An 11,411-nucleotide genomic window follows, 5' to 3' on the forward strand; every position below is an offset into this window, starting at 1 on the left:
ATTTAAAAAGAACTTTTTAATAAAAAAGAACTTACAATGATAATTAGTTTTCCAGAACTGTACCCTTGTAAGTGAAAAATTAAGAGAGAATGTCGATTTTCCATCAGTTTAATTCATGCACAGATTTTAAGGAATGACTGTAGATTTTCACTAATCCATTACCACATTTGGTTCGTTTAAAATCTCACACACCCAGAGTGTAACACCTCACCAGTGCAGGGCAAGCTACAGTCAACCGTTCTTTTCCAACCAATCACTTCGACCTCTTCCTTCTCTAACCTGCTATTTGGGATGGTTGGTCCTAACAGCTATTATGTATCAGGATCCCTGGGGACACACCCTGCTCAGAGCCCTTCAGAGTCTCAATAAAAACTGCCAGGAGCATCACCAGGCCTGCTCCCTGCAGCCGGTGCCCTGTGCCTGCAGGACAGACGCCCAGGAGGGGCCACTTCATAAGACAGGCCATGGGACAGGGTCCAGCGTGTGGAAGGCTTCACACACAGTAAGTTCTGTTCAGTTCAGTAGCTCAGTCATGTCCGACTCTGCGACCCCATGGACTGTAGCACGCCAGGCATCCCTGTCCATCACCAACTCCTGGAGTTTACTCAAACTCATGTCCATTGAGTTGGTGATGCCATCCAACAATCTTATCCTCTGTCATCTCCTTCTCCTCCCGCCTTCAATCTTTCCCAGCATCAGGGTCTTTTCAAATGAGTCAGTTCTTTGCATCAGGTGGCCAAAGTATTGGAGCTTCAGCTTCAGTATCAGTCCATCCAATGAATATTCAGGACTGATTTCCTTTAGGATGGACTGGTTGGATCTCCTTGCAGTCCAATGGACTCTCAAAAGTCTCCTCCAACACCAGAGTTCAAAAGCATCGTTTCTTTGGTGCGCAGCTGTCTTTATAGTCCAACTCTCAACTTTTCCATGACTACTGGAAAAACCATAGCTTTGACTAGACAGACCTTTGTTGGCAAAGTCATGTATCTGCTTTTTAATATGCTGTCTAGGTTGGTCATAGCTTTTCTTCCAAGGAGCAAGCATCTTTTAATTTCATGGCTGCAGTCCCCATCTGCAGTGATTTGGAGCCCAAAAGTGAAGTCTGTCAGTTTCGACTGTTTCCCCATCTATTTGCCGTGAAGTGATGGGACCAGATGCCATGACCTTAGTTTTCTAAATGTTGGGTTTTAATCCAACTTTTTCACTCTCCTCTTTCGCTTTCATCAAGAGGCTCTTTTGTTCAAACACACAGTAAAGATGCAGGCATTTAGGAATGCTGAGTCCCACCTCAGGCCTCTCTCCACACCTTCACCCCCTCCTCAGAGAACTGCCCCCTCTTCCTCAGGGCTGAGGGGACGCACAGAGGAAGGAGGGCTCTGCCCACCAGGGAGGAGGCCCACAGAGGAGGGACCCTGCTGTCCTGCACAGAAGGAGACCCACTTTCCCGCTCCGGGGCCGGCACTGCCCTGACCTGATCCTGATCTGAGAGGAATTTGTGTCTCAGATGCCCCTCGGTCCTGACCCCTGAGCAGTCATGGAAGCCCTGGACAGATTCATCCTGAGGATTTGAGGGGAGCCCATGATGGCCCTGAGCTCAGGGGGACACAGAAGGGGCACCTGGCCTGGTGCTAAAGAGGGGACAGTGCACAGAGCAGGAGGCAGGATCTGTCCTTGAGGGCTCTGCTCTCCAGGTCACAGGATGTGTGTCTGGGCGTGGACAAGGGGTGGGGGGCGCTCGGGGTCCATTTCTGAAGCTGGGTGGTGGGAGGCAGAGCTGGGCCCCCCGACAGAGCTCCCTGACAAGGCCTGGTGGCCTCTGCTCAGGGCTCCCAGCTGTGACTTCCACTCCTGAGACCCACAGAGCCCTACCCCTGACAACTCTCTGGCCACCGTCAGGCATAGAGACCTGGCCCAGGGCCTGGGAGGGTGTGTGATGCACGGGATCCTTTGCATGAAAGGACCCTCCACCTCTCAGGGTATGAAGAGGGGAAGGAGCGGTGTGGGGACACTCTGCTCAGCTGTGAGGCTACAGAAGGCAGGACGCCCTGACTGTGTCCACCATGGCCTGGTCCCCTCTGCTCCTCACCCTGGTCGCTCTCTTCACAGGTGACTGGATGGGGGGACTGGGGAAGGGCCCTGGGAAGACTCACAGGCCCTGCTCCCTGCTCTCCTGTCAGGACCCCAGAGTCACCATGTCTGTCTCTCCCCCTTCCAGGATCCTGGGCCCAGGCTATGCTGACTCAGCCGCCCTCCATGTTCGGGACTTTGGGTCAGAGGGTTACCCTCTCCTTCACTGGAAGGAGCAGCAACCCTGGGGGTCTTTATGTCAGCTGGTACCAACAGCTCCCAGGAAAGGCCCCTAGACTCCTGACATATGAAAATAGCAAACAACCCTCAGGACTCCCAGATTGACTCTCTGGCTCCAAGCCTGGCAACTCAGCCTCTCTGACCACCTCAGTTCATGCTGAATGATACTGATTATTACTGTTTCTCATGGGCTGATGGCTTGAAAGTTTGCACAGTGCTTCAGGCCAGAGAGAAGGAGACAAAAACCTGCTTCCCCCACAGCAATGGGGCTCCGAGGGCAAGGTGTTTGCCCCTCCCTTCCTGGAGTCCCTGAGACCATGGAACCCAGCAGACTGAGTGTGCCCTGACTGCAGCACAGCTGACCACTCAGCTTGACTCCCCTCCCTAGGCCAGCGGCACACAAGGGGTGGTCACACGCCCCTGGATGAAGGAGCTGCTCACAGCAATTGCCCCCGGCTCCCAGGTCGCAGTCGGCAGCACGGAGCAGGGGAGTCAGTGCGCCCTTGCTGGGTCACTGGGCAGTGAATGCACATCCCTGAGCTTCCATCACAGAAGCATTTTCTGTTAAAGGAAAAGGAAATGGAACCCAGAGTTTCTACAAGCAATTTCCACACAGTCCAGTATCCAGTAGAATTGTCACTTCTATCAAGAACCAGAATACTAAATATTGAAGGGAAGTGAGAAGGCATAGACATCACTGGTGAGATGCCTGAGATGATGAAATCAGGTGACAGATGTTTTTAGGGACAAATCATCAAATCTATTTGATGAGCAAGTACAAACACTCTTGGGTCCTAAGGAAAAGGAGATAAATGTAGGAAAAGGAGAAAAAGTAGTCAGAATCACCTGAAAATACAATAGGAGAAATAAAAAAGAAGTATCTGCACACTATCAAAGACGTGTAATACTTATTGCTATTCGATTCATTCATTTGTTTATTGACAGAGTGTTTGGTGACAGGAAAAAAGAGCGCCCCTGCTTCCTTTCATAAGGCTTCCCAGGTGTCGCTAGAGGTAAAGAACCCGGTGCCAATGCAAGGGCCATAAGAGAAGTGGGTTCTGTCCCTGGGGTGGGAAGATCCTCTGGAGCAAGAAACGGCAACCCTCTCCAGTGTTCTTGCCTGGAGAATCCCATGGACAGATGAGCCTGGTGGGCTAGAGTCCACGGGGTCGCAAAGGAGTCAGACAGGATTGAGAACCAAGTAACTGAGCGGCACCTTGCTCCCACTCTCACCGCCGAGAACGTTCCCCGGGTGCGTCACCAGGGGGCGCTGTGCACCTGCTCAGAACTGGCAGCCCCTCAACGCACCCCCATGGTCCCCTGAGCTGGCCCTGCACCCGGGCTCAGCAGACTGAGTTGGATGTGAGAGCAGGTGGTTCCTCTCAGGGGACAGACTCAGAGCCTCGGCCCGCAGGCCTCCTCCTGGGACTGAAGCTGAACCCGGGGCCGAACACCCAGAGTTGGAGGGTGAAGGGGTCAGGTAGTCATCAGTGCCCACCCTCTTCACAGAAAGAGAGGAGGGAAGGAGCCCCTAGAGCCCACCCGGTGAACCCCTCCAGCTCTCCTCAGCCTGCGCCCGCTCCTCCTCATCTCTTTGCTCAGAGCCTGCCCTCCCGCTCTCCTCATTCGTGACTTTCCTCCCAATGCTGGGCCTCGCTCTTTCTACAACATACACTGTTGGCCTCCACAGTGATGACCAAGCTCATGCTCTTAGAGAGTCATGAACGAGTTTCCAGATCTTCCTGAAACACTCACTTCCTCATCCCCCTCCTTGAACCTCTCTAACCCTTGCTTCCCGAGAAGCCTCAGGTTTCCGGCTCTCAGGTGTGACCCCAGCTCGACCCCTCCCTGTTCCACCCCTGGTTCCCCCTCATTTCCCAGGGGACCCAGTGATGCCCACCCAGCAGCTGATTTATCCTGTGAACGTTCACACTCTGTCCCATGTGCCCATCGAGTCAGGATTCAGGAGGGGAGAGAAAGCCTGGTCCTGACACCTGGGAAATGATTCCTGGCTGAGGAGTGTCTGTGCTCAGCTGCTGTGGGACTGACTTTATGCACAGTGAGCCCGGGAGAAGCTGCTGGGGCCCTGGGCTGGGAAAGCAGACCCTGTCCTGGGGCTCTGCCCCTGGGGCCGTGACTGCTGCTCTGTCTGACCATGTGCATGGTCCCGTCTGAGATTCCTGAGAACAGCTGATCTGCCTTGTCATGTCCTGTGTCTCATCTCAGATCTGAGGCTGACCCATGGCTCTGATAACTCAGCCTGCCCTGTTTCACAGAGAGAACATCCTGCTAAGACATGAAAATCCTTCAGTGGAGATGCTTGTCAGAAAGGCTTTAAAATGATCTTATTTAAAGAACAGAATCTACAAGGAACATTATGTTTTAGAAATAGTACCATGGCAATGCAAAATTAAAACAGAGCCAGAGTCGGACACAACTTAGTGACTGAACCACAACATTTTCTTCAGTTAAGTTTAGGCATCTATTTTAAGTGATGACCTTAGATTTTTACTACTCCATGATCACATTTTGGTTCATTTAAAATCTCTAAGTCACACATCCACTGTGTAACACTCACATGCACTACAGGGTAAATTACACCTGGATCTTTTTTTCCAACACAACTCTTCCTGAACTGTGTAACTTCAAAGCCAGTTTTGGGAAAGTTGACTCTAAGAGCTCTGATCACTAGGTCACAGGATGTATGTCTGGGCCAGGACACCAGGGGGCCATCCAAAGCCATTCCTGTGGGTCTGCAGCTGAGATCTGAGATGAGTCCCCTGGTGCTTCCAGGTGCTTTCTGCTCAGGGTTCCCAGCTGTGACCTCCCATCCCCAAGCCCCACAAACCCTGCCTCTGATCACCCACTGGACTCCTTAGGGCACAGGAAGCTGACCCAGGTCCCAGAGGTGATCAGAGCATTGTAGGGGTGGTGTGGGAAGGACGGTCATTTGCATGAAAGGCCCCGCCCCCTCTCAGCATATGAAGAGGGGAAGGAGTGCTGTGGGGATGCTCTGCTCAGCTGTGGGGCCACAGACAGCAGGACGCCCTGACCATGTCCACCATGGCCTGGTCCCCTCTGCTCCTCACCCTGGTCGCTCTCTGCACAGGTGACTGGATGCGGGGCCAGGGGAGAGGTCTTGGAAAGACACACATGCTGTGCTCCCCGCTATCGTGTCTGGACCCCAGAGTCACCATCTCTGTCTCTCTCCCTTCTAGGATCCTGGGCCCAGGCTGTGCTGACTCAGCCGTCCTCCGTGTCCGGCTCCCTGGGCCAGAGGGTCTCCATCACCTGCTCTGGAAGCAGCAACAACATCGGTAGTTATAATGTGGGCTGGTACCAACAGGTCCCAGGATCGGGCCTCAGAACCATCATCTATGGTAGTAGCAGTCGACCCTCGGGGGTCCCCGACCGATTCTCCGGCTCCAAGTCTGGCAACACAGCCACCCTGACCATCAGCTCGCTCCAGGCTGAGGACGAGGCGGATTATTTCTGTGTAGCTTATGACAGTAGTAGCAGTACTGTCACAGTGCTCCAGGCCAGGGGGGAAGTGAGACAAAAACCTGCTCTCCCCTAAGTCATGGGCCTCCCGGGGCTGAAGCATCTTCTGCCAATGCAGACAATTCTGTTGTTTGTTTGATTTAAAACGGGGGTCTGAGCCCCACACCAGGAAATTAGTCTGGGAAATCCTTTCAGTTCTTCTTCATTCTGCGCCCTCACCAAGGCCTTGCTCTTGGCAACCACATTTTATATGAATATCTGAAGTTGAGCAGAAGGCCCTGAATGCCAGAGGCAGGTCCTGGCAGACAGAGTCCATGACGGTCAGGTCAGAACCAGAGAGACAGCGTCCAGCTGCGTCTGATTCAGGACACTTCAGGTCCTCAGCTGTCCTTGGGCTGAGGTGAGGCCCAGGCTGCTGCTCCTGCCTTTCCTGTGACCGCCTCTCAGGCTCCCTCAGGGCTCCAGGCCTGCGGGGGACTAGACCAGGATTCTTGTCAAACTTTGGGAGTGGGGCAGCCCAGGGGTTCCCTGCTCAGGCTCTGCTGGACCTTCTGCTGCTGCTGCCCCACCCTGGATCCAGGTCATCGAGGGCTCTGCCCTTGCATGGAGGCTCCTCTCTCCCCTCTGTCCTCAAATCCGCCCCCACCCGCCCCCACAGCAGCCCATTCCCAGGAGAGGGTCTCAAAGGACACAGAAAATCTGTCTCCCATCACTGGGGACACAGGGTCTGTTAGTCTCTATCTCAGTGTCCGAATTGGGGGTCCATCAACGTCTCTCAGCCCTGGCAGACCCCCACGCCATGGGCCCTCTCCTGCACAGGGAGCAGGTCCTGCTCTCAGCCTCCTCTGTCCCCTCGTGGTGTCCGGGGCTCAGGCAGGGGGGACTCAGCCAGGGTCGGTGACTCCATGGACACTCAGCCACACTCACCTGCCTGGGAACAGCAAGACTGGTGGCACCAAGGGGGCGACTTGGCTGCCGTCCCAGTCGTGCTGAGTCCCAGGCTCCTGAGCACAGGAGTCACAACCCGCCCGCAGGGTCTCAGCGAGGCTGGAGGGCTCCGAGTCAGGTGGGGCTCCCTGACCATCTCTGGGCCCAGCCCGAGGACAAGGCTTAGCCCCTAGACCTGGTGCTGCTGTGAGTGACCACACTGCAGCCCTGAGGCCCTGGACTGCTGTGACTGGCAATGGTTTCAGGGCCTGTGTGTGTGGAGACCCCTGTTCCCTCACAGACCACAGCTGACTCTATGGCTCCCTGCACCCTGAGCAGTGACATCAGTGTCAGCCACTCTACTGTTACTGGAGCCGGCAGAAGCCAGCGAGCCCTCCTCGGTCCTCCGGTCCTACCACTCAGACTCCAGTAAGGACCAGGCTCCAGGGTCCCCGCAGGTTTCCTGGATTCAAAGATGCCTCGGCCAACGTGGGCCTCCTGCTCGTCTCTGGGCTGCAGCCTGAGCATGAAGCTGACTCTGACCGTGCAGGCTGGTGCAACAGGGCTTCTCACAGCGACACAGGTAGATGGGAAACTGGGACGAGAGGCTCAGCCTGTCAGGGGCTTATTCTTAGACAACCGTCAAATGTTAAATAATACCCCAGAATCAATTCATTCCTGAGGTATGTTCTGGTTCATAGTATGTCTACTCTCAGTTGTACAGTCAGTTTTGCTGAAGTCTCAGAAAATGTAAACAATTTCTGATACCGCTGAAGTGCACCCTGGTCATCCGTGTGATCAAGGGAGCTGTGGAGCTGAGCTCCCTCACTTGAGATCAGGAGCAGGAGTCTTGCCCAGATGCGCCTTCAGCAGAGTCCGTGGACCATCCCAGCAGGCAGATCGTCCCCCAGGGTGTGAACCCTGCTCCTGAAGGGGCAGAGCAGAGAGCGTGAGGATTGAGGGGCACCGGTGGTACATCGCAGGAGGCAGGGAAGCCCGGGAGAGGTTCTCCTGACCCACAGGTGTGGGCTGTGTCCTGCCCTCTGCTTCTCTCGTCTCCACCCCATTGGAGCATTTCCTACTTCCAGGTTGGGGTGGTCTGTGGACTGTCAGGAGCAGGCTCACAGGATGTGCCCGTGTCCCTCTGCTTGTGATGCCCCGATGAGCCCAGATCCAAGAGCTCCACGGCCTGTAGAAGAATCAGCGGGGAAGGGGGATCACCATGGCAATGATGACTCGGGATTCCAGGCAAAATCCCTGCCTTTGTGACCGATGACAGACGTGAGGGACACTGAGGGGTTAGGCCCTGTTCTCTGCCTCCTGGTGGGTCCACACCCGGTCCTTGATCACTCTGGACCCCAGCCTGGTGAGGAGGCTGGTCATCAGTGTCACACAGCTCATCACTAACCACAGCCACAGGGAATCCCCGTGTGATGGGGATGTCTGAAGAAAGCTTGCCCTCTACTCCCGTGTCGACCCATCACTGCCCTGACCCTGCCTGTGACGTCACCAGTGCTGGTTCAGGTCTCTGCTGTCGCTTGTGCTATTAAATCTGGGCAGTCTCACCTCCTCATCCAGGTCCATCATTATGGGGTCCATGAAATTGTCTTTTTCTGTCTGGTCTCCAAACACAAGCAGAATGCCCATGTGTCCAGATACACAGGGTCCCTCACAGGTACTGAGCAGGATGTCGAGGAAGCAGAAGTCCAGCATCTGTGTCCTGGAGCCCCAGGGGGCCTGTCTTACCCGCCGCATGTTCCTCTCCTGCTCCAGCCTTTGTGCTCTGCCCTGAACCCTGACCCTTAGGGAAGCTGGGTCCTCCCTTTCCCTGGGGATTGCTGCCTGAAGAGCCCTCCTCTCCAGGTACTGGGAGACCCTCCCTGTTAGGATGCAGCTCTCAGACTCCTCACTTGCTCATTTCCTCCTCTTTTGCCTCATGATCTCTCCCCCTTTTTCCTCCCTGGTTCCTTGTTTGAGATGATATTCGATAAATGTCACTATTTTGGACACAGACCTTATAAACTCACCTCCATTAAATCTATGGATTCTACAATTGAAGGTTAGAACATTAGACTTCACCATGTCCAATGAAGATCAGGTAACAGTCATAAGGGTTTCTCAACCAGAGATGAAACAGGAGCCCAGATAAGGATGAGATTCCCATTTATAGGCATAATCTTTTATGTCAAACATTTAATATGGAAAGATTATAAAATTAGACTAAAAACTTCTTTAAATATCTGAGTCAAAAAGAAGTACTGTGAGAACCATGATCAAGGGTAAATGAGAACCCCTGGAAGTGACCAAGAAGAGAATTGTTGTTCCTGAGAGCCTCCTACGCTTTGCAAAGAGAGAAATAAGAACAGAGCCATGCAGTCTGGGCTGGGAAGGTCCCAGGAGGTCCTGCAAATTCAACCTTGACGACCTATCAAGCTGGGAAGGAAACTCAGACAGAATCTTGACCAGGCACCACCCACGGCATGCTGGGAGTTTGAACCCTAGAAACTCAGGTTCGGGTGGTTGTGTTCTGGCAGTGAACCCACGAGCTAGGCAATGCACACTCAGACATCAGGGAATCCTAAAATTCATTAGTGTATCAGCATACCATACAGGAGTCTGAGGTCATTCAGTTCAGTTCAGTCGCTCAGTCATGTCTGACTCTTTGTGACCCCATGAATCGCAGCACGCCAGGCCTCCCTGTCCATCACCAACTCCCGGAGTTCACACAGACTCATGTGCATCTAGTCGGTGATGCCATCCAGCCATCTCATCCTCTGTCATCCCCTTCTCCTTCTCCCCAATCCTTCCCAGGATCAGGGTCTTTTCCAATGAGTCAACTCTTCACATGACGTGGCCTAAGTATTGGAGTTTCAGCTTCAGCATCAGTCCTTTCAGTGAACACCCAGGACTGGTCTCCTTTAGGATGGACTGGTTGGATCTCTCATTAGGTACCTGGAAAAATCAATGACCAGGCCCAAACTAGACGAAGGCGACTCATTCTACTGCCCTGGGCGGTGACATCAGGAAGACCCAGCTGCAAGTGTGAGAAAGCCCTTCCAGGAGGCTGTGGTGTGAAGCGCGGGAGGAGGAGGTCTGAGTCCAGCAGGGGGCGCTGTGGGCCTGGTCCTGAGAGCCCAGGGTCCTGGCCAGGCCGGCTGACACCTCCTCTGTTGCCTCTTGCCCACGTGGGCAGCAGGGTCCTCACTGGAGGGTGACGTCCTGCACCTGGGCTCCCAGGGGACACGGCAGCTCTAGCTCAGAGCCCCAGGCGTGCCTCTCAGTTCCTGCTGCTCTGTCGTGGGGTCAGTGCCCAGACCCGACATCCAACCAAGGACAGAGGGACAGTCATACAACATAAATGAACTTCCTTCAGGAACCTCGACCTCCAGGGATACCTGGTCAGGGATGAGAGACCCCTGCAGAGGCTGCCCCATTGCCCACAGAATGCCCGGGTGTTCCCCGTGGATGAGGGATGAAGGCAAGGACCCTCTGTCACCATGTGTGTCATTTAAAAACGTTCCCTGTTGTGTTATTTGGCAATTTCAACATTTGAATTGAACCATGGAAACTGATATTGTGTCAGTTTTTGTGGTTCCCTTACTCGTTCCTTCCCGTTATATTAATACTTATATTAACACTTGTGACATGAAATATATGGAATTACAAGCTCCGCCACCTGTCATCAATATGTTCCTATAATAAGAAAAGAATTCAGTAGGAACACACATTTTTCACCTCTATGAGTTGAGGTTCTCAAGCACCTCTGACAAAAATCATGTGGATTTTATTAAACAGCTACTTTATCAGCAAATTTAACATGAATACAAAATAAGAAGAGCATTTACATTTTTATGTCAAAGAAACAAGAGGTGAACAAGACTTTCCCATCTCTTCCACACACGTTAACTTGAGGTGTCTGAGCTCCTTCTCCTCCTCGTTGCCCCCACACCCCTCCTCCGTCCCGGGTCCATCGGCTCCACCCAGAACTACAGCGAAGGGAGTTTTACAAGGTCCACGATGCTCACCACACCTACCTCTTCATACACGGGGTTTTTCTATTTCTGATGATGAGACATGTATGCCAACTTTTTTGGAACTGAACTCGCCAGCTGTCATCATTGCATGACGAGATGGTGACGTTTTTACCCCTAAAATCTACAGTTCTACTGAAGCTAATCCACACTGTCATATCTTTTTACAGCACAGGAGGCTGTCACCGCAAGCCTGGCCGTGTGGCTCTGCATGTCACCACCCCTGCCCAGGTCCCCCCACTGCCGGGGCTAGAGACACTTTACAAGACTGTATTCCAGGGAGACCGCTCACCCTTCACAGCAGACACAGGCTCCGGGATTTCCTGCTCGGCTCAGGGCTGGAGGAGGAGGACGGACAGCACCGCACAGACGGGACACAGGGTTCCCTGAGAAGACAGAGAGTATTCTAAAGACGGACTCAGGTGTGGGAAAGGCTGGATTATTGCGGCAAGAGAGACAGACTTGCAAACTCCTCCTTCAGGCTCAGACACTCCGGGGAGGAGATAGAGGACCGAGGTCACCAGGTCACGGTGGCACTTTTGCTGAAAGATGTCACCCCATCTCTCAGTGGCTCCTCCCCGTGCTGTCCCCGCTCTGCGTGAGGTCCAGCATCTATCTCCTTCAAGTCCCCCCACCCCAGGGACC

At 53.6% G+C, this 11,411-nt stretch overlaps 1 long non-coding RNA gene and 1 gene segment (V, D, J or C); one reads left to right on the forward strand and one right to left on the reverse strand.

Moving 5' to 3' along the window:
- The first annotated feature begins 5,306 nt into the window (after nucleotides 1–5,306).
- Nucleotides 5,307–5,899, forward strand: LOC133229135 (immunoglobulin lambda variable 1-40-like). The segment is given in 2 exon segments: nucleotides 5,307–5,416; nucleotides 5,526–5,899. Coding segments are annotated over 2 exon segments (414 nt in total).
- On the reverse strand, nucleotides 5,695–9,494 carry LOC133229137 (uncharacterized). Its single transcript, XR_009730485.1, has 2 exons — nucleotides 7,818–9,494; nucleotides 5,695–7,662 (listed from the first exon to the last, which is right to left on the reverse strand). It is a non-coding gene; the product is annotated as an uncharacterized LOC133229137 (long non-coding RNA).
- Between the last annotated feature and the right edge of the window lie 1,917 nt (nucleotides 9,495–11,411).

This window comes from Bos javanicus, chromosome 17 (genome assembly GCF_032452875.1).
Source record: "Bos javanicus breed banteng chromosome 17, ARS-OSU_banteng_1.0, whole genome shotgun sequence".
Classification (NCBI taxonomy): Eukaryota; Metazoa; Chordata; class Mammalia; order Artiodactyla; family Bovidae; genus Bos; species Bos javanicus.